Source organism: Myxocyprinus asiaticus, chromosome 30, assembly GCF_019703515.2.
Source record: "Myxocyprinus asiaticus isolate MX2 ecotype Aquarium Trade chromosome 30, UBuf_Myxa_2, whole genome shotgun sequence".
Taxonomy (NCBI): Eukaryota; Metazoa; Chordata; class Actinopteri; order Cypriniformes; family Catostomidae; genus Myxocyprinus; species Myxocyprinus asiaticus.
This window is the reverse complement of record NC_059373.1, coordinates 2,987,222-3,011,148: the sequence shown is the minus strand read 5'-3', so window position 1 is coordinate 3,011,148 and position 23,927 is coordinate 2,987,222. Positions and strand designations below refer to the sequence as shown.

Sequence of the window (23,927 nt, the reverse complement as noted above, 5' to 3'; positions counted from 1 at the left end):
CCTCCTTCATTCTCTTTCTGCAGTAAATAATAATGATTTAACAATAATGAAAAAAATTAAAACAAAAACTAAAAAAACATTGAAAACAGAATTCTCTCAGATAAGTGAAGAGAATGTTGATTTAATTTATCCGATTGAGTCCTAATTTTACCCAAATAATTAACAAATTTGTCATTTACTCCCCCTCATGTTTCGAGAATCCTCACTTTAAACTGAAGATCGTCTGAGAGTCACATGACCTGATATTCTGACATAGGACTGAAACATTGTCAAAAACGTTGAGAGTGAAGAGTGTGTCATTGTTCTCTGCAGGTTGAGATATTGTGATGTCACAGATGAAGGTTGTGCTGCTCTGACTTCAGCTCTGAGATCAAACCCCTCACACCTGAGAAAACTGAATCTGTCTGGGAATAAATTAAGAGATTCAGGAGTGAAGCTGCTCTCTGATGGACTGAAGAATCCTCACTGTAAACTGGAGATACTGAGGTAAGATTTCACAAAACTCTCAAATCCTCCTTCATTCTCTTTCTGCAGTAAATAATAATGATTTAACAATAATGAAAAAAATTAAAACAAAAACTAAAAAAACATTGAAAACAGAATTCTCTCAGATAAGTGAAGAGAATGTTGATTTAATTTATCCGATTGAGTCCTAATTTTACCCAAATAATTAACAAATTTGTCATTTACTCCCCCTCATGTTTCGAGAATCCTCACTTTAAACTGAAGATCGTCTGAGAGTCACATGACCTGATATTCTGACATAGGACTGAAACATTGTCAAAAACGTTGAGAGTGAAGAGTGTGTCATTGTTCTCTGCAGGTTGAGATATTGTGATGTCACAGATGAAGGTTGTGCTGCTCTGACTTCAGCTCTGAGATCAAACCCCTCACACCTGAGAAAACTGAATCTGTCTGGGAATAAATTAAGAGATTCAGGAGTGAAGCTGCTCTCTGATGGACTGAAGAATCCTCACTGTAAACTGGAGATACTGGAGTAAGATTTCACAAAACTCTCAAATCCTCCTTCATTCTCTTTCTGCAGTAAATAATAATGATTTAACAATAATGAAAAAAATTAAAACAAAAACTAAAAAAACATTGAAAACAGAATTCTCTCAGATAAGTGAAGAGAATGTTGATTTAATTTATCCGATTGAGTCCTAATTTTACCCAAATAATTAACAAATTTGTCATTTACTCCCCCTCATGTTTCGAGAATCCTCACTTTAAACTGAAGATCGTCTGAGAGTCACATGACCTGATATTCTGACATAGGACTGAAACATTGTCAAAAACGTTGAGAGTGAAGAGTGTGTCATTGTTCTCTGCAGGTTGAGATATTGTGATGTCACAGATGAAGGTTGTGCTGCTCTGACTTCAGCTCTGAGATCAAACCCCTCACACCTGAGAAAACTGAATCTGTCTGGGAATAAATTAAGAGATTCAGGAGTGAAGCTGCTCTCTGATGGACTGAAGAATCCTCACTGTAAACTGGAGATACTGTGGTAAGATTTCACAAAACTCTCAAATCCTCCTTCATTCTCTTTCTGCAGTAAATAATAATGATTTAACAATAATGAAAAAAATTAAAACAAAAACTAAAAAAACATTGAAAACAGAATTCTCTCAGATAAGTGAAGAGAATGTTGATTTAATTTATCCGATTGAGTCCTAATTTTACCCAAATAATTAACAAATTTGTCATTTACTCCCCCTCATGTTTCGAGAATCCTCACTTTAAACTGAAGATCGTCTGAGAGTCACATGACCTGATATTCTGACATAGGACTGAAACATTGTCAAAAACGTTGGCAATAAAAAATTGTAGACAAAATTTGCTGTTGTCTGATAGTCATTTGATCTAATTTAACATGAGATCATATGCAGTAGCTGTTTTAACCACCACACAAACCACGCAATTGCGTGGCCCCGGACGTCGGGGGGCCCCGCCTCGGTTAGGAAAGCTCCTCAAAAACCGCTTAAGGTGTGACATATTTTTCTAAATACACGCGTGGATACGCTGTTGTCTGCAGTCTCAGAGCAGTTCACGAAGCCGCCGGGTTTGGGTCAGTAGGACTTTGGGTTCGGGTTTGTAATTTATGAAAAAATATACAGGCCATGAGGGGCCGTTCACACTGAAAGTGTTTTTGTATGTGTCTGCTCTGTTTTCAATTTTTTTCTATGTAAATATGCACTGGACGAACGTCCTTGACAAGCCTACTGCACCGTGTCTCGCTGTTTCTTCAGTGTCTCACATTTTTAAACACTGTGACAAGTTAAAAAGAACTTCAGGTTTCAAAAACAAATGTTGAAACACCTTTGTTCTGTTTTATTCGTTTTTAGTGCAGGTGTTTTAAATATTTAACATGCTAAACAAGTTAAGGTTGCAAAGAGGTGACTGTTACAATGTTTAACATTATTCCATATTGTTCTGCACCAAGCAAAGTTTCAGAGCTTGATAAACAGCAATGTTTTTTCCTTCTGCTATAGTGTACAGAGAGGATGCCGTGTCTTGTATATTTACTGTTACAGTTACAAATGTTGCCTACACTGCTTACATAAAATACAGCCTTTTGCAACATGATGAACAATACACTGCAGCGTCAGAATATAAGCTCCAGATGAAAGTAAAGTCAAAAATAGCTGCAAGTGGCAATCAACAGGGTCCAAGCACAAGTGAAGACATAAAAAATATAATCAGAATTGACAGAAATGATCCAGTGGATGGCAAATAATACAAATTGACAGAATAGATCCTCCCTAATCTAAATTTGCTGAAAATTGTGTACCACAATTTTGAAGCTGTAAAATGCATATAAAGGCATCATAAAATGTATCCATACAACACCATTTTTTGAAACCATATCTTTTGTAGTAAAATCATTCGAGTTTTGGCCCAAAATGTGATTTTTTTTTTGTCTGAGTCAAATGAACGAAACTGGAAGTCTCTACTATGTTCTGATGCAGAGATATATGTTTTGTTACTTGGTTGCTAGGGTAACCCCATCTGGTTGCTAGGCAGTTACCGAGGTGAAACTCAAAATGCTCCTTGCTAACCTGAGTCAAATGAATGTAAACGGAAGTCGCTACAATGTTCTGGTGCAGAGATATGTTATTTGTTACATGGTTGCTAGGGTAACCCCATCTGGTTGCTAGGAAGTTACTAAGATGATACTCAAAAGGCTCCTTGCTACCTTGAGTCAAATGAACAAAACAGGAAGTCTCTATGATGTTCTGGTGCAGAAATGTGTGATTTGTTACTTGGTTGCTAGGGTAACCCCATCTGGTTTCTAGCAGTCACCAAGGTGATACTCAAAAGGCTCCTTGCTACCGTGAGTCCAATGAATGAAACCAGATGTCTCTACATTGTTCTGGTAGAGATATGTGATTTGTTACTTGATTGCTAGGGTAACCCCATCTGGTTGCTAGGCAAATACCAGGGTAATATTCAAAAGAATCCTTGCTACCCCCAGACACATGAACAAAACTGAAAGTCTCTAAGATGTTCTGGTGCAGAGATATGTTATTTGTTACTTGGTTGTTGAGGTAACCCCATTTGGTTGCTAGGCAGTTAACAAGGTGATAATCAAAAGGCTCCTTGCTACCCTGAGTCAAATTAACAAAACTTGATGTCTCTACGATGTGCTGGTGCAGAGATATGTGATTTGTTACTTGGTTACTAGGGTAACCACTTTTGGTTGCTAGTCAGTCATCAATGTGATAAACAAAAGGCTCCTTGCTACCCTGAGTCAAATGAACGAAACTGGAAGTGTCTACGATGTTCTGGTGCAGAGATATGTGATTTGTTACATGGTTGCTAGGGTAACCCCACCTGGTTTCTAGGCAGTTACCAAGGTTATACTGAAAAAGCTCCTTGCTACCCTGAGCCCAATGAACGAAACCAGAAATCTCTGTGATGTTCTGGTGAACAGATATGTCATTTGTTACTTGGTTGCTAAGGTAACCCCATCTGGTTGCTAGACAGTTACCTAGGTAATACTGAAAGGGCTCCTTGTTACCCTAAATCAATTGAACAAAACCCGAAATCTGTATGATGTTCTGGTGCAAAGATATATGTTTTGTTACTTTGTTGCTAGGATAACCCCATATGGTTGCTAGGCAGTTACCAAGGTGATACTCAATAGGCTCCTTGCTAACATGAGTCAAATTAACAAAGTCGGAAGTCTCTACGATGTTCTGGTGCAGAGATATGTGATTTGTTACTTGGTTGCTAGGGTAACCCCATCTGGTTGCTAGGCAGTTACCAAGGTGATACTCAACAGGCTCCTTTCTACCCTGAGTCAAATGAAAGGAACCAGAAATATCTACAAAGTTCTGTAGCAGAGAAATATGATCTGTTACTTGAAACCAGAAATCTCTACGATGTTCTGGTGAACAGATATGTCATTTGTTACTTGGTTGCTAAGATAACCCCATCTGGTTGCTAGACAGTTACCTAGGTGATACTGAAAGGGCTCCTTGTTACCCTAAATCAATTGAACAAAACCAGAAGTCTGTATGATGTTCTGGTGCAGAGATATACACTATATTGCCAAAAGTATTTGCTCATCTGCCTTTAGACACATATGAACTTAAGTGACATCCCATTCTTAATCCATAGGGTTTAATATGACGTCGGCCCACCCTTTGCAGCTATAAGAGCTTCAACTCTTCTGGGAAGGCTTTCCACAAGGTTTAGGAGTGTGTTTATGGGAGTTTTTGACCATTCTTCCAGAAGCGCATTTGTGAGGTCAGACACTGATGTTGGACGAGAAGGCCTGGCTCAAAGTCTTCGCTCTAATTCATCCCAAAGGTGCTCTGTCGGGTTGAGGTCAGGACTCTGTGCAGGCCAGTCAAGTTCTTCCACACCAAACTCGCTCATCCATGTCTTTATGGACCTTGCTTTGTGCACTGGTGCGCAGTCATGTTGGAACAGGAAAGGGCCATCCCCAAACTGTTACCACAAAGTTGGGAGCATGGAATTGTCCAAAATCTCTTGGTATGCTGAAGCATTCAGAGTTCCTTTCACTGGAACTAAGGGGCCAAGCACAGCTCCTGAAAAACAACCCCACACCATAATCCCCCCTCCACCAAACTTCACAGTTGGCACAATGCAGTCAGACAAGTACCGTTCTCCTGGCAACCACCAAACCCAGACTTGTCCATCAGATTGCCAGATGGAGAAGCGTGATTCGTCACTCCAGAGAACGCGTCTCCACTGCTCTAGAGTCCAGTTGCGGCGTGCTTTACACCACTGCATCCGACGCTTTGCATTGCACTTGGTGATGTATGGCTTGGATGCAGCTGCTCGGACATGGAAACCCATTCCATGAAGCTCTCTATGCACTGTTCTTGAGCTAATCTGAAGGCCACATGAACTTTGGAGGTCTGTAGCGATTGACTCTGCAGAAAGTTGGCGACCTCTGCGCACTATGCGCCTCAGCATCCGCTGACCCCGCTCTGTCATTTTAGTTGCTGTCATTCCCAATCGCTTCCACTTTGTTATAACACCACTGACAGTTGACTGTGGAATATTTAGTAGCGAGGAAATTTCACGACTGGACTTGTTGCACAGGTGGCATCCTATCACAGTACCACGCTGGAATTCACTGAGCTCCTGAGAGCGGCCCATTCTTTCACAAATGTTTGTAGAAGCAGTCTGCATGCCTAGGTGCTTCATTTTATACACCTGTGGCCATGGAAGTGATTGGAACACCTGAATTCAATTATTTGGATGGGTGAGCGAATACTTTTGGCAATATAGTGTATGCTTTGTTACTTTGTTGCTAGGGTAACCCCATATGGTTGCTAGGCAGTTACCAGGGTGATACTCAATAAGCTCCTTGCTAACATGAGTCAGATTAACAAAGTCGGAAGTCTCTACGATGTTCTGGTGCAGAGATATGTGATTTGTTACTTGGTTGCTAGGCTAACCCCATCTGGTTGCTAAGCAGTTACCAAGGTGGTACTCAATTGGCTCCTTGCTACCCTGAGCCCAATGAATGAAACCAGAAATTTCTACAATGTTCTGGTGAACAGATATGGCATTTGTTACTTGGTTGCAAAGGTAACCCCATCTGGTTGCTAGACAGTTACCAAGGTGATACTGAAAGGGCTTCTTGTTACCCTAAATCAAATGAACAAAATCGGTAGTCTGTATGATGTACTGGTGCAGAGATATATGTTTTGTTACTTTGTTGCTAGGACAACCCCATCTGGTTACTAGGCAGTTACAAAGGTGATACTCAATAGGCACCTTGCTATCCTGAGTTAAATTAAAGGAACCAGAAGTAGCTACAAAATTCTGGTGTAGAGATATGTGATTTGTTACATGGTTTCTAGGGTAACCACATCTGGTTGCTAGGCAGTTACCAAGGTGATGCTCAAAAGGCTCCTTGCTACCCTGAGTCAAATGAACTAAACCAGAAGTTTCTACGTTGTTCTGGTACAGAGATATGTGATTTGTTACATGGTTGCTAGGGTAATCCCATCTGGTTGCTAGGCAGTTACCAAGGTAATACTCAAAAGTCTCCTTGCTACCCTGAGTCCAATGAATGAAACCAGAAGTCTCTACGACATTCTGATCCTGAGATCCCCATCTAAGCATTTTGAATGGAAGTCAATGGGGTTTGGTTACTTGGGTGCTCTAAATGGTTGCTAGGGCATGGCTAAGTAGTTTTTCAAGTGGATACATGAAGTCTGATGAAGTCTGGCCAGTGAGAGAGAGATTCGGGCCAGTTGTTAGAACTGTACCTTGCCCGTTTGGGCAAGTGCTGCATTTATAACATTAGTGCAAGAAAACAATAAGTGAGAGAGCACAAAAATTACACTGAGCGAACGAAGTATTCTAACCGATAAGCAAGCGATTCTATTTAGCTCGCAAAGATGAGCAAGCGCATAATATAATAACCGAGTGCACTCTCGTAGTACTGTCCTCGCTCTTTTCCAAGTGTCTTAGCAGCAGCTATTACCAATGTGAAGAAAATAGAAGGGAAAAAACCCCACTTAATGAATTTCGTAGCGGGATTGCACGTCTTGCGCCACATTTTAAGTATCCCCGCACATTCCGGGTTCACAGTGCATGAAATCCCCACATTTTTCATTTTTACATGTTGGTGAAAAGCAGTAATCCACACATTGCAACACAAGAAATCAACAGTTTCTTTCTATAGGACTGAAAATCCTTGTCTTTCCGTGCATTGTCTCATCATCATCTCTCTCTCCATGCAGCATAGACTGTTTAAAATGCATGTGCTCTCGTAAAGGGACAGAGCGCTGGTTTTATTCCCACTGTTAAAAAAACAAACACATTTTCTCTCATTAATTCGCCTTTAGAGATGAAGTGCCGAATGAGACGTAATAAACTTTGTTAAAGACCAGTTATACACGTGTCTGGAAATCACAAGCTGCTCAATATCCAAAATGTAAATATAGATTTAATTAGGTTTGTTTCAAAACGTAAACATAATTCGACATTATAATAGCATTTGATATGAAAAGAAGCAAAATCACTATGGCTATTAGGCTATTATTATCAGAGCTGTTCAGCTGAAGGGTGAAGATGAATATTCAAAACAGTCTACTTCATATCATCCTCATGAAACACCAGTTACATTTCTAATGGAAAAATTCCATTTTTAATGGAAGTCAATAGGGCTGGTTGCTAGAGTGTTAGCCAGTGACCAGAGTGATTCATATTGGCTGATTACTAACCTGACTCAAAAGATCCAGTCCCCAAGTGTCTACGACATTCTGTTCTGAAGATATCATTCTGAGCCATTTTGAATGGAAGTCTATGGGGGCGGTTGCTAGGGTGCCGTAAATGGTTGCTAGGGCGTGGGTACGTCATTTCCAAGATGATACTTAAAGACTGATTGGTAACCCGAGTGAAATGAGCCTGTCCCTATGTCTCTACGACATTCTGATTGGGAGATATGATCCCACAAAATTCACTGTGTCATAGTAGGAAAAAACAATTGTTTTCATGGGCAAGACCCTTGCCATAGTATGCCTATGGGGCATTTGTGAGCCGGTTTTACCCCCCAGGGGTACATCTTACCCCCAATCTCATGTAATGCTCCAGAACTGCTTGCTAGGCCATATGAAATGAGTCCACCCACATTTCTCTACGAAACTCTGATCCGGAGATATGATCCGTCAAAGTTTGTCACAATGCAAAGTCTATGGGATTTTTTGGGATGTTTTTTTGCCCCCCAGGAGTGCACCGTACCCCCCATCCCTTAGAAGGGTCATAATTCATGGGTCTACGCCGAACGGTGCAGGACGAGTCAAGCCAAACTAATTAGATAGCCTGAAAACAACTAAAACAATGTTAAAGTGCCTTAATTTTGAGAAACATCAGGTGCAGTATCACACAGATTTGGTATTTTTTACATTCCTGACTATTATAGCGCCACCAAGAGGCAAAGTATGCAATTTGTTTTTTCATGTGTTCTCCGAATGACCCCATACATAAGTGTCTCAAATTTTGTGGAAATATCTCATTCCATTCAAGAGTTATAACTGCTTAAGTAAAAGTGGCAATGCACAGAGCTTAAGTTTTGGTGTAGCTTTGCAACATTGAATCGAAGGTTACATTTTTTTTTTGTTTTTTTTTTTGTGATAATTATTAATAATGGGAATCCAGAGAATCTTTCTGCACTGGTTTGGTTGCGATTGGGTGAACAGACTATGACTAGATCAAATAGCTGCTAAAATATGATTTTGTTGATGTCAGCCATGTTTTTCTAGGTATATGACTGTCCATATAGACCTTGATGGCACCTTAGACACAAACACTGCATGCAAAATTTCAAGTCAATCGGCCCAGCCATTCCATAGTTAGATCCATTTTAAAGTTTTTTACTTTTATAGTGCCACCAAGAGGTGGAGATGCACAATTGTTTTTGTGTGTCCTTAGAATTACTCCATACATATGTGTACCAAATTTGGTGGCAATATCTGATTCTGTTCAATTGTTATAACCATTTTTGAAAAAGTGGCCACGGCCATTACGAACGTTCTGGCGTACCGTTTGACGATAAATCAAAATGTCAAAATGCACTTTGATAACTTTTCATTTTGGGACTCCAGAGAATCTTTCTGCATTGCTTTGGTTCCGATCGGGTGAACGGACTACGACCAGTTAGAAAAAGTAATCTTTTAAAATAATCTCAAGTATTTATTGAACGTTTTGATTCACACCAATGGTCCTTAGGTAAAGTTGTTCAGAATGAGGAGATCCACAATATGGCATGAATAACGTGTTTCTTTGTGCAACATAGCGGTATATACAATGATTTACACGCATGTAAAACGCCATAGCGCCTCCCGGTGGCCAATTTTTGTCAAATTTTGCACAGACCTCTTGGGCCAAGAGACAAATAGGTGTACCAAGTATAGTTCCGATCGGCCTTATTTAACCCTACATAAAAGCTGCTGAAAGCTGATTGGTTGATTGATATGCGCCTGTGCTCATAGACTTGAATGGCACCTTGGACAAAGACAGTGCATGCAAAATTTCAAGTCGATCGGACCAATGGTTCCATAGTTAGAGCCATTTTTAGTTTTTTAATTATTATAGTGCCACCAAGAGACAAAGGTGTGCAATATTTTTGTGTGACCTCAGAATGCGCCCATACATACGTTTACCAAATTTGGTGATAATACCTCAATACGTTCAAAAGTTATAACCGTTTTAGTAAAATGGACATGCCCACTATGAACGTTTAGGCATAACATTTGACGATAAATCAGAATTTCAAAACTCCTTTGATAACTTTTCATTTTGGGACTCTGCTGAATCATTCTACACTGGTTTGGTTTCGATCGGGCAAACGGCCTTGGACGAGTTCATTTTGAATTTTTTTTCTAACAATCCAAAATAGCGGGAAAACGAAGGGATTGAGCAAAATTCTGTCAGGGGTGGTAAAACATCTTCGGCATGATGCAAGGAATCAGAGGGGAAAAATATTTTGCTTCTAGCCCTTACGGTTCAAGATTTATGGCCCAAAATGTGATTTTTGTTTGTTTTGTTCGCAATAGTGCCACCTAGTGTCTGACGGATGTGTGTCTGTATGCCTGAGTAGTATGGGGGGATTTGGAATCATCCTGCCAAGTTTGGAATCTCTACGACTTACGGTCTCTGACGCCCAGACACTTTTAGAGCAGAAAAAATAAAAAATAAATATAGCTGCAAGCAGCGATACCAGGGTCAAGCCAGTTATGGGCACCTTGAGCAGCAAAAGAAGCTTTGTGACATGTTTTTGGTTAGAGTCCGATAAACAGTGTATGAGGAGTTAGAAAAGTAAACTTTCAATCATAAAAAAAAACATTTATTTTAAAAATAACTAAAAATAGCTACTTCTTAGAATTTTTGTCCAGTATGTGGCGCTGTTCTGAAACAGCTCAGGTAGTATCTGGACATGATGGTTATCATGCAGGAAAGTGTTCAAGAGTTATTAGCCAAATAGCCATTTTTCTATCTCCTGATCAATAGGGGGCAGTGTGCCAAAACACTGCAGGTAACCTCAGGGCCTAATGGTGATGACACCTATCAATCGTCCCAATCCCTCAAAGCTTTGCTGAGATACAGCCTCAAGTTAAATTTTGCACATTCTTTGTCTAATTCGTTGAAGATGGTATGGTTTATCAAAATTCTGTGAATATATTTTTGTTGTGAGTGCCTCTAGATGATGCAGGCCAATTTCTGTGCAAATCAGACAAACAGTCTAAGAGTTTGAAAAAGAAGGTTTTCAAAACATTTAAAAATGGCGGACAGGAAGTTTGCTCGATCATGACATAACTGGTATCATTGTTCTCGGCATGAACCACGGAATCTATCAAGACCAGTCTCATGACAGTAGGCAAAAGGAGTCAATAGCTATTAGCATTTTTAGAAATAGCATTACAATTTTTACCACAAGGTGGCGCTGTCCCGAAAAGTTTTCAGTCCCTTCAGAGCATTGTGCCAAAGACACATACCGAGTTTCGTAATGATACGCCAAGTCGTTCGTAAAATAGCATTTTATGACTAAATTCAAAATGGCCAACATAGGAATATACCCCACTGAATCTAATGAGATCAATTTGATGATTTTATGACAAACTGTTCAGAAGTTATAAGCAAAAATGCTTTTTTCATATCTCGTGATCACTAGGTGGCACTGTTCCGAAACTGAGCAAGCACCCTCGAATCATGGTGCTTATGACAAATAATAAGTTTGGTATGTATACACTAAAGCGTTACGGAGATATACCCTCATGTCCATTTTGGTGTGCTCTTCGTCAAATTTGTTGAAGCGCCATTTGAAAACGATATGGTTTATCAAAATTCTGTGAATAACTTTTTGTTGTGAGAATATGCAGGCCAATTTTTGTGCAAATCGGACAAACGGCCTTGGACGAGTTAAAAAAAATAGGTTTTTCAGAAAATTCTAAATAGTGGAAAAGTTTTCATGACGGAAAATGACATAGGGTGCAATCGAATCGTCTTGAGCCAAGGAATCAGAGGGAAAAAAGAATTTAGTTTCTAGGACTCACAGTTCAAAAGGTATTAACATAAACGTGAGTGCAAATTTGGGCAGTTGGTGGCGCTAGAGGGTTTGAGGTAGAGACGCCAGATCAGACTATCCTCTATCTGCGTACCAAATTTCATAACTTTACCGCAAGCGGTTCTATGGGCGGCCATTGACTCGAGCGGAAGAAGAAGAAAACTAAAGAAAACAATAGGGGTCTTTGCCCCTTCGAGGCTTGAACCGTAATAATAATAATAAGAAGAAGGATCTGATTTTTATTATTATTCTTTAAAAAAAGAAAAAAAGTGTTTTGTAAAAATACATGTACGTAGGTAAATATTACTTTATCACTCTGTTGTGGAAAAACTGGAAAACATGCATTAATTAACTAGAGTTTTGTTTCATGAAAAATTTTGAATGTATTTGGCTACAACTGATAGGATGAATTTAAAATTATGATTTAAAATAAATTGTATGTAATTTTTTTTAAGCAAAATTTTTCGAAATTGGTCGGTTGCTTGGGGCCCCTGATCATATGAAACTCTAATGATGACGTGTGAGAGGAACACTTCAGCTCGAGTGCATGATAGAGGAGAGGAAGAAAACAGCTCGCAGTCCGGACACATTACAAACTTTCCAAACACCTTTAGGTGATGTAGATCGCAAAATATGAGGGAATTATACAAAAAATACAATATAAGTAAATACAGAAGCAGTGTCGTAATGAAATAAAGCAGAGGTGGAGCTTGAGTTCCGCTGAAGATAAACTTGCATGTCAGAGCGTTTTTAAAAGAGTGATTTCCCCCCAAACCACTTAAACACAAACCACGCCCCACAGTCATGACGAAACCCTCAATCACAGTGCTGATTGGCTATACACAGTGTTAATTAAACTGTGATATAAAAGCGAGATAAAAAATGATACTGCAAAATATAAACAGAAGAAGAAACATCTTGAGAATCTGTATATAGAAGAAGATATTAGACATGGATTCATATAATACATTAATTCTCCGCTTGAGCTGCTGAGTTGAACGCGCTGAACACCGACATAATGAACCGCTTCAAAACGGGATAAATACCTCATTCAAACACATCTTATTTATACAAGAGATTAATCACTTTATCCCTAACATACTGTTTATGTAATATAACAACTTACATCTGCACAGAGAAGTAAATGTACAGATGAACTTGAACTAAATGATGTGCTAGTCAGAACATGCGTAATTTGTGTTGCGTAACTTGCGTTGTGAATACGCTGTTTCCGTAAGAAACACGCTACACGCAATGTAATATCCTTTCACAGAAAATTAATATGTCTCTAAATCATGAAGAATTCACAATACAGTAGTCTAACTTTTAAAAAGTAGTTAATACTTCAGTCTATTCATGATTATTTCAGGAGCTCAGGTTTTTCACAACAAGGACAGCATGTATATTTGATACGTGATTACATTAGAAAATGTTTAGAATTTTTCTAAATGTTTTAATATTTAATTAAAGTTTACTCTGTTACAGTTTGACACACTTTTTGTCCGTTTTGCACGTCATCATCAACTAAAAGATGTAATTGTCGTCAGAGTAAAACTGACTAAAATAAATTAATATGACATGACGAAATATTGACTAATTTTAAAGGACATTTTCGTCAAAAGACTAAAACTATGACTAAAACAAAAACTGTAAAGCAAATTAACACTGGCCACACAATGCTATGCCATTTTTATTTATTATTATTATTATTATTATTATTATTATTATTATTATTATTTTGTATTGAATACACTAAAAAAAGAAACAACAACAGAAAAGAGGGACTTTAACACTGAGAAACTTAAACTTATGGATGGGGGGCAAAAACACCATACATAAGTTTATTGCCAACACAATAAAAAGGTTTTAAAATATATATTATTTTTCAGTTCTTTAACTAGTTCTTCATTCTTTAATAACATTTTGCAAACAATATGTCTTCATAAAATGCAGTCCTAGCATAGAATTCTCAACTTTTCATCTACATTAACTTGCAATTAACATTTTGAACCATTTAGGATGAATAATTAAACACACACAATATAGAAATAGTTGTACCATTTCAGGCTTGGTGTGAGCAATTCATTGCCACATATTCTGACAATTGTTTTTTTTATTTATTTTTTTTATAAAAAGTGGGACAAGTCAAAATTAATTTTTGTGATAATCAACATAATGCCACAAATGCTGTTGATTGAGCTTAATATTAGTGGAATATTCCTTTAAAGGGATAGTTCACCAAAACATTTATGTTCTCTCATCATTTACTCACCCTCATGCCATCCCAGATGTGTATGACTTTCTTTCTTCTGCAGAACACAAATGAAGATTTTTAAAAGAATATTTCAGCTCTGTAGGTCCATACAATGCAAGTGAATGGTGATCAGATCTTTGAAGCTCCAGAAAGCACAAAGTCAGAATAAAATTAACTCCAGTAGATTATTAATGTCTTCTGAAGTGAAACGCTTGGTGTGTTTAAGAAATAGATCATTATTTAAAACTGTTTAACTAATATTTCACTTCCGCTCAGCTCGCTCATGAGGGTCGAATACACAAAGACTCTCAAGTGACGTAAGCGAGTTGGAAAGTTCAAGAAGTGACACATGAAATATTTTAAATACAGAAGCGCTGTGTTGTTTACAACAGAGGAGGAGGAATGTTATACAGAAGCTGAATTGGTTTTGCTATAGATTTGTATTTGTATCTGTTTCTTTTTTTAAATGCTGCTTGTGTGTGCTGATCCTCAACCTACTGAAAAACATTAGATTACATCCGCGGGTATCATCACAAGAGGAAAGACTAACTTTTCACAGATTCACTATCAATGATCCTGAGCTGCTCACTGACTCAAAACACACATTGAGTCACTCAAAATATTGAGGGTGTGTGGTGAACATTTTTTACCCTGCCAATTTCAGACCAGCCGAGAGATCCGACGATATCGACATGCCAGTGTGCTTACATCATGTGAGAGGCAGCTTGAACTCGATCCTCTCGTGAACGTGCATACCACAGCTGGCCAGAAGCGAACATTTTTAGTAAAAAAAAAGTTTTATATATGATCTATTTCTTACACACACCTAGCGCTTCTCTCCAGAAGATATTAATGAATCCACTGGAGTCGAACAGACTTTTATGATGGCTATATGTGCTTTTTGGACCTTCAAAAATTTGGCACTCATTTACTCTCATTTTATGGTCCTACAAAGCTGAAATATTCTTCTAAAAATCTTAATTTGTGTTCTAAAGAACAAAGAAGGTCATACACATCTGGGATGGCATGAGGGTGAGTAAATGATGAGAGAATTTTCAGTTACCATTCACTTTCTTTACATCTTTATTTCCATACAATGAAAGTGAATTGTGACTGAGGCTGTTATTCTGCCTAACATCTCATTTTTTGTTCCACTGAAGAAGGAAAGTCATATAGGTTTGGAACAACACAATGGTGAGTAAACAGGGATGGACTGGCCATTGGGTACAACGGGTGGGCCGGTCAAAACACTCAAGGGGGATCTTACCCCCCCACCCTACCAAATCTCTGTTGAACTGATGTGTGTGTTGTGAACTGAGAGATGAAGAGTGTGTCATTGTTCTCTGCAGGCTGAGTGAGTGTGATGTCACAGATGAAGGTTGTGCTGCTCTGACTTCAGCTCTGATATCAAACCCCTCACACCTGAGAAAACTGGATCTGTTTGGGAATAAACTAGGAGCTTCAGGAGTGAAGCTGCTCTCTGATCTAAAAGATGATCCGCATTATAAACTGGAGACACTCTGGTGAGAAGATAATTAATGTAATCATATTTGAATTGATCTCCTTAATTAAGTTTCTTTTACAGATTAATTGTTACTTATGTACTATAAATGTATTTAACTGTGTTTATTATCAGTTTGATTCATTGATCTGTGAATATATAAATTATATTTTCAGCTCTTTCAGTGTCTCTGTGTGATAAACAGATTTGAGTTGTTTTCTATTGATTACTATTAAATAGAGTTGTAATGGAGATGTTTTATTTTTAAATTAGTATCTCTCACAGATAGTGCTAATAGTTTGTTTTGAAGTTTGTCTGAAATAGATAATGAAGTAATGTCCCATACTGCACATTTGACTTTGTGTGTTTTAGGATTTAGATGGACGTCTCTCTGTGAACTGATTGTGAACAGTAATGATTGTGAAGAAAACAGAGACGTCACAGTCAACAGAATCAACAGAGACAAACTGACCTGACACACTGATGTGTGTAACTTTACACAATTATTCAGAACACCTGCTGAAGTGACAGTGAAACAATGAAGCCTTTTGTTTCTTCCTCAAGTGACTTTTATGGGTCAATGACAAATAAAGATGTCTAAATGGGGAAATCTTTTAAAACTCCAGTTTAAAACACATGTATCAAATTTGTATAAATGTAATCTTTATTCATATTGGTTATGAATACTTTTTTGATTAACAATAAAAGATTAAAACTATTATACCAACATTTCAAACTTTTAATGAGAATTATTTTCTTGTTTACAATCTCCGAACAGTTACACCACTTAGACATTTTTGACTTTAAGCCCCAGAAAAGAAAAAAAATCCACAATGATATATCCGGAAACAAAAAATGTACGTCCAAATTGGTGTTTCTTGATTAAAGTCAACAAACTGATGTTTCCTGCAGGTCATTTCTCGATGTCTGTAATCTGATCTAATATGGAAGTGCTGTTGTAGTTGTTTGTCTCAAGTGTCAGAAGCTTTTATATGTAGTTTTGAGGTAATCTGTTTTGTTGAGCCCCTAAACACACAACCTAGATGAAGAATGAGAACAGATAAACATTCAAATTAATGAGAGATTCTTCACTGACACTTTTCATGATTTTAATATCATTCATTGTACAGTCACAGATAATGTTTACACACTGTGTGTTTGAAAAGAAAACTAGATTTTTACTTTTTCTGAAGAAAATGTAAGTGGTGTTTGTCTGTGCAAAATCACATGTATGATGATATTTGATGAAGTTGAAATGGATAAATCTAGGGCATTTGTGTAGAAACATGCTATAGGACAAAAACTCATGGATGCGCATTTACATTTGGTGTATTTATTTAGCAGATGCTCTTAAAGGGACAAAAAGCACTTTAACTTCACACGCGAGACTGCCGCGAGCAGTTACTTTAGTGACTCGTTTCTGTACTACTGTACCTACAACTAATAAACTATATATTTTTCATGTTTAGTCTGTGAATTGTGGAAAGAGGTGTGTTTTGAGCACTCTACGCTGCAAGAAACTAACTTAGATGAGGAACACGTCGATGAGGATGAAGAAGATGAAGATTGTGCAGCGTATCAGAAAAAAACCCCATCTGGTTTATATTTATATATTTTTGTTTCTGTCGTCTGTATCACAGTCATTCTTCTTATTTCATCAAGGCTTTTGTTTATTGTGTTTAAAATAACATCAAATTCTCTGAACTAAAAAAAACATCCAGTTAAATTAACAAGTTGGCAAGTTGTAAATGTGTATGTAAATGTAAGTTAAAGGCAGTAAATGTCATCATGTCTTAATCATGTAAATACCATGTTTTAAACCATGTATTTTTTATACCAAGTTTTTTTTTCAGGCAATAAAATGCCAGTAAGATAGAAGATGATTTGTTTTTGTAATGGTAAGTATTAGAAATGAGTCTTCTTTTTTCCTCAAAATAACCTCAAATGTATCTAATTAAAAAGCTTTTCTCAGTAGTTCCAGTATATTCTTATCAATAATAATGTCAATTAAATTAGTATGTATCAGTACTGGAGTGATCCTCTACAATAGCTCTTATCTGCTTACAAGAAGTGTAACTGACTCGACTACAACACTATCAGTATCACATTTTATCACTTTATTCTGTTGCTTTTCACTCTTCATGTAGAGACACATAAATTACTGCTACTATTTCTCTTAACATGCCACAAACTCATAAAGACTATATGCTCATTGCCGATGTTGTGTGCTTTTTATTTTCAATAGTCCAGAAATCATCGCTGAAGACTCTGAAGAAATGGCAGAAGTTAATCTTCAGACACCTGTGAAAACCAAACACTGCTTTTCTCCAAACCCTGAAGAAATAAAACTGAACTTCATCTTTAGTCTACTTTGACTGAACTAGTAAGTTGTGAACGTGTATGTAAATGTAACTTAGAGGCAGTAAATGTCAGTATGATTTTACCATGTTAATACCATGTTTTTGTTTCAGGAAATATAATATGGAATAACGGGGGGAATCTCAACATAGGAGGCTGTGTAGTGGATCAAAGGAGATTTTTGCAGCTCTTTGGCTAAAGATGAACTGGCAGAAGGATTTCTGAACTCTGTAAGTTAATGCACTATATATTTACGTTTGTGTAGTATATGAGACAGCAGTTAGTGTAACGCTAGTTTACTTACATTTTAACATTTCCATGTATTCATTTAGCAGACGTTTCTATCCAAAGTGACTTACAAATGAGGAATACAGCAACAGCAATTTGTCCTAAGCCAATAACATGAGCTGCAATACAAAGTTTCAGATTGCTCAGAGAAGTACAAGTAGAGACGAAGGTGAGAGACAGTGGTGAAAAGAATGGACTGAGAATGGATAAATGTGTACTTGGATATTTCTTGAATGTGTATTTTTGCTGCTAAAACAATCCTGGTTTGAGATGCGGTTGGGCCATAAGATACAACAAAGGCATTTATTGACATACACCTGCAAACATATGATGTTCTGCTGTGTGATACCCCAAGTGTCACAGCCATATAGGAGCATGCTTTCTACACAAGCAGCAAAGATGCGAAGCTTCAGAAACGTCGGAACAACTCTACAGATACAGTAAAGGAAAAACTCCCAAACAAAGAATTCACGGGATGAAGATGTGGAAAGACATGTTGCACAATGACCATGAAAAGCTCCCGACAGAGATGGTGGAAGGAGAAAATGAGCAAAGGCCAACGCACAGTAATTTACTTTAAAAATCATTCCTGATCAGTTTAATTCAAACAAATTGTTGAAATAACTGAAATATGTTTAAGTTTGCTCAGTATTAAATGAGTTTAATTAATGCAAAAGACAATTTTTTAAAACATTAATTTTGTTTAGACCTACTAATTTTTTTTTAAGTTCATACTCCTCATTTAAGTTTAATTATATACTTCACATAGTCATAATATGTACTTTATAATATCACTCAATTCAGTGAATTGATTTAGTTATTATTCAGTTTAGAGATTACTTAATTAAAACAATGTGAGTTGAAAATTGTCTTTCATGCATGTGTGTACGGGCCTAATTGCTGTTTGTAAAAACAAAACAATTTCATGCACATGTAAACACTTATGTTTGTAAAATGTTGTCAATAAATGTTCTTCATGCATTCAAGTGAGTTCTTGTACATTTATTATAATGAGATGGTTATATAGGTTTGTAAAAAAAAAAAATAAATAAAAAAAATGTATTATAAACTATAATTAAAATGCAAGAGAACTTTTAGGGTAAATAATAATTTTAAAAGATAACATTTATTAACCATACATAGTTACATAACTCGGGCCAGCTCTGGCGCGCTGTCACTTATAGCTTTGGGTTGGTTCCTTCTTAACTCCGGAAGCGTCAGCCTGTCACCGGCTTCCTCATCTGGGCCGACTGACTCGGGCCGGAATCAGGGAGTGAGTAAACAGGCATCCGGTCCGAGTACAGGAGACAGAAGCGGGCCAAAGGGATAGACTCCGGCAGGTGAGATTCTAAACGGAACTGGCCCAAGTGTGTTTTGCTACCTGGGAGTCTAAATCCTAATTATTCTTGAAATAGAATTCATTTTCTACACAATTTGTCTTTCTTTTGCTTTTGGGTTGAAATATGAACGGGTTATGACATCTGAAAAAATGTTCTTGATATGTTTTTTTTTTTTTTTTTCACCCAATTAGTCATTTAGCTGAAACACTTTCACTGTCAAGATTAAAAAATACTCTACTGACCATTTGTGGTTCCTCAGATGACACACCGGCAGAATCCTCTAAAGATCCTTGAAGACAAGACCAATATAGCAAACATCTATTACATGTTTTGTGATTGTGATCATGGGCGGATTATGACTAGCAAGTGCCCTGGGGTCAATTTTCTTTTAAAGTTGAGATCCATGCAATCAATTTTCAAACACACAGCATTGATGTGGTAAAGAAACCATCAACTGAAACACATCTGCTGAACGGCAACTTTTCTTAAAGAGAAGGTACCATTTTAACATTTGTTATACATAATGTAAACTGAATGTAATACTCGTAAATACTACAAATTATGCATAAAAAAACAAGCATGTGAAAAAAATGTGTAATACATGTTTACGTGCATATGCAGTTTTAAAGGGGCAATAACACATTATGAAATATTTTAACTTCATCAAACACTTTATAACAAATAGGCTACTACAACATCTAAGCATGGGTTTGGTTAAACTTGGCAAAGAGTTCAGGCAGTTCTGGCTCATGCTGCTATATCTTTTCTAACTCATCTGAATGATGGGGTGCGTCCCGTTCAGACTTTACCCTCCATTGTGAGAGCTTTGAAGGGCTGAAAGGTGTGTGGCTCATTTGGTCATTTTATTGGAAATTCTGTGTGGAACGACCCTACAGCTTGGCTACCATTATTATTCTCCCTCAAAAAAAGCCCTGTGAAGTCATCATTTATGCCAAAATCTCCTAGACTACATTACATGTGTGATTTCAAACTGTCAAAAGTTACACAGAATCCATTTAATCTGCTTTAAGATGCTCTCTTCTTTCTTTCTTACTGTAAGACGTGTAAAACTTTCTAATTGCAGGCACTTAAAAGTATTTTACATTTTCAGACAAGGTTTTGTCAAACCAACATTACAGTTTGTCTCAACCAACTTTACGTATCCAGTTTAATCAGTTCTTTTTGTACCACAACACAAAAAAATATCAATATCTTTTTCCAACCACTTAAGCCCAGTTATATTTTGTATTATTGGGGAGAAATGCAGTTATAGCAATGAATAGTATAATAAATGTTTTTGTTCGACAGCACTTGTCATACAAAGCATAAAGCTTAATCCTATAAAGCCTAACATATGAAATAATAGTCAGACAATTATTTTTTTTAAAAACCTATTTAAACCTATTTATTTTTTCTATAAAATAATGACATTTTAAGTAAGCACATGTTGCTTCAATTCAATAAATACTAATTCTGAAATATAAGTAACAAAATAAACATTATTGTTAATTTTATTTGATTAAAATCAGCAAAGATTTCACATAAAAAATATGAGTGCATCACAATATGAAAGTAGCCATTTAGGAAATTATATTACAAGGTCTTCTACTTCCAAGAGCATTGAAACTGTCACCTGGAGGCAGCAGAAATCTACCGCATTGAATACAACAGGGTTTTCAGCAAAGTTTTGATCATAATGATGATGTAGAGGCTTTAGCAAGTCATGTATCAAATATAATCTGCGTCATAGGGTTAAAGAGTGGCTCAAAGTAATGTAATTTGAAACAGTGCAAATGGGTCCTATAACAGGGCTGGGGGCCCACATAGTCAAAGGGCCCTATTGAGGGGGCCTTGTATATGCTGTGGGGCCCACATATTCAAGCATTTATTAAACATTTGTTTTCAAAGATGATAGACTGCGACACCTTACAGCCCAGAGTATTTCACTTACCAAACGACCAGGATAAATGTAACATGAAACAACTACCCTTGCTGTTAAATTATGGTCTGTGACTGCTTGTGCTTTTTAGCATATCTGCTCGTGTTTAGATGAGCGGAAGGAGAAATAGTTCCTGTAATTATTTACTATCAAAGCTCAATTTCTCATTTCGAAGCTTATACGCATCATTTGTTATTCAAAATAATCAATAAAATCGCTAAAATAAAAATAAAAAAAACACACTGGATCGATTTCTTTTTTTAAATTTTTTTAAGATCGACTCTCTCCATACAACACAAATAGTGATGCAGCTGCTCTCATGACTGAACTAGTCCACACAAGAACTATATCCTGCTGCCACGAGAACGAAAGTGAAAACAGATCTCAGACATTTTACACCTGAGCAAAACAAGATTATTTACAAGAGAAAAAACGGAGCTTCAAAGTGTTTACTAGTCATGCTTTTTGTCCCTTATGCTCGAATTTCCGTGTACTTGATGGAAAACTTAGAAGATTTTAGAGATCTTGTTGTCTATCTTGTAACATTTTGATCAAGGTGAGTGTTCAGGTGAGACGCAGGTGACTTCCTCATATAGTAAAATGAAGTCTGTCAACATAAGATTATTTATCCTTGACATATACGTATAAAACAGCATTGCTTACACAATATTGGGGAACATTGCATACTTAAAAGGTGTCATTTACTTTCCTCATCGTGGTTGAGTCTTTCGAAAGTGTGGAGATATTCTTATTACCCCTGAAAGATACTTTTATTGCTCTGATCTGAACAGTGACAGTCACAGAACATAATGATTTAAATCTCTAAATGTCAAACATTTTCTCTAAATGACGCTCTCTTGAAATTAGTGCTGTTGAAAATGTGAGTTTAACAAGATTACATGAGAAAAACTGTCTCAAAGTGTTTAATAGTAATGTTTATAGTCGCCGATTCAGGAATTTACGTGTACTTGATGAGAAACATTGAAGGTTTTGTGAACCTGTAGTTTATTATGTAACATCTCGATCAAGGTGTGTTCAGGTGAGACTTCCTCATGACTTTGAGTAAACTTGAACATCTTAACATTATCGTATTTCTCTTTCTCTTTGGTGTATAGGTCTACGTTTGTTTAAAATCGTTCTGTATTTTAATTTAACTTCTAATGTTAAAATGTATGTTTTATAATTTAATGCAGCCCCCTTAAATTATTTGGCCAGTTCATGAATCATTTATTTGATTTGATATGATTTATTTGAAAGAATTAAAAGAACAGTTTACAGTAACTTACCCAACACTGGGTTTAAGTTACTTATTTACATGTTTTAATTGTTATTAAACCAGAATAACAATGTTGATTGAGTTTATGTAGGCTATCCAGTCTATAAAATACTGTATATGAGCTAAAGCAAGTGTTTTTCGACTGTTTATCACCAACATGAATTATAGGCCTAGAGATATTTATTGTTTTTAATCCAGAATTCCTGATTTTCAGACTCACCAGCAAATCTTTAATTTTTTAATAGTTTGCATATTGTTGACTAACATTATAATTAATTACAACTGGTTACATGAATGCATACCTGAGTTCAAGAATGTAACTAAAATTGTATGTGTCCCCCTCAGTGTCTATGGCGGTTATGACCCTGCCTAATTTATTAATCACAACATCAGGAAAAAATAGTGTATTTCATCTTTTTACAACATGTATAACAGCACTGAACAGCTTGAGTAAATACACATTTCCAGAAAGTACCAGGACAGTACAGCTGTTTCATAAATTTGATTATTTTCTCCCCATAAACACTGCATTCAAGTCAAGAATCAATATAATTGAAATACTTTGACTTTTGTATGTCAGGGCAGATGTGTGTGAATCAGTGTCTCTGACTCATCAGATTCACCTGCAGCTTCATGAAGACTGAATGAATCATGGACGAGGACGACACACAAAAACTCAGAGATCCTTCTCCAGTATACAGGTAGTCTCATTAAAGTGTTTTTTATTTGATCTTAATGTACAAAATTAATGAATGAAGTCAAAATTTTAAAAATGTGAATGTACATGAGCAGGTTATTTAAAGAATAATTGACGATGGGCCCTTGAAATCTTGAAAAATAATGCACACCGAAAAGTGGTAATGTGGCCACAACATGACATTTTCTAGTTTTCATCTCTAAAATAATCTTGTGAGAGGAGCCACTTTCTTCCACCATGGATTCAGCGTGTTGTTTTGATACAGCCGAACCTTCGTTGCTAGTTCGAAAACGTCACTTTAGAACTAGTAATGGAGGCTTGCGCTGCTTTTAAGCACTTATTGCGACAAGGAAATGTAAATTAAATTATCAATGAAATGCTCAAACACAGCAGCCCCAACATCAGTCAAGCTCTTGTCAAATTATTCAACCTGGTTTTATGATCTGGTATCTTCCCTGAGATCTGGTCTGAAGTAATGACCACTCCTATATATAAAAAAGGAGATACTATATTTGACCCCAATAATAATAGAGGTATTTCCGTGGGTAGTACCCTAGGGAATCTGTTCTGTGGTATAATAAATACTCGAATAGTCACATTCCAAAGACGACACAAAGTCCTAAATAAATCACAAAACAAAGCACACCAGATCACATCTACTCTCTCCATACCCTAGTAGACAAGAAAATCAAGGGCAAACAATGGAAAGTATTTGCATG

The 23,927-nt window shown here is 36.8% G+C and overlaps 1 protein-coding gene across 8 annotated transcripts in view; it reads left to right on the top strand.

Moving 5' to 3' along the window:
- LOC127420852 (NACHT, LRR and PYD domains-containing protein 12-like) overlaps positions 1–23,927 on the top strand; it is a 135,924-nt gene that overhangs the window by 21,625 nt on the left and 90,372 nt on the right. For 7 of the 8 annotated variants that reach the window (XM_051663419.1, XM_051663421.1, XM_051663420.1 and 4 more), the window contains exons 10-13: positions 313–486; positions 824–997; positions 1,335–1,508; positions 15,159–15,187. In XM_051663419.1, coding sequence (XP_051519379.1) covers positions 313–486; positions 824–997; positions 1,335–1,508; positions 15,159–15,187 — 551 coding nt within the window. The remainder of the gene's footprint in view (positions 1–312; positions 487–823; positions 998–1,334; positions 1,509–15,158; positions 15,188–23,927) is intronic. The other variant, XM_051663423.1, reaches the window with a different exon arrangement.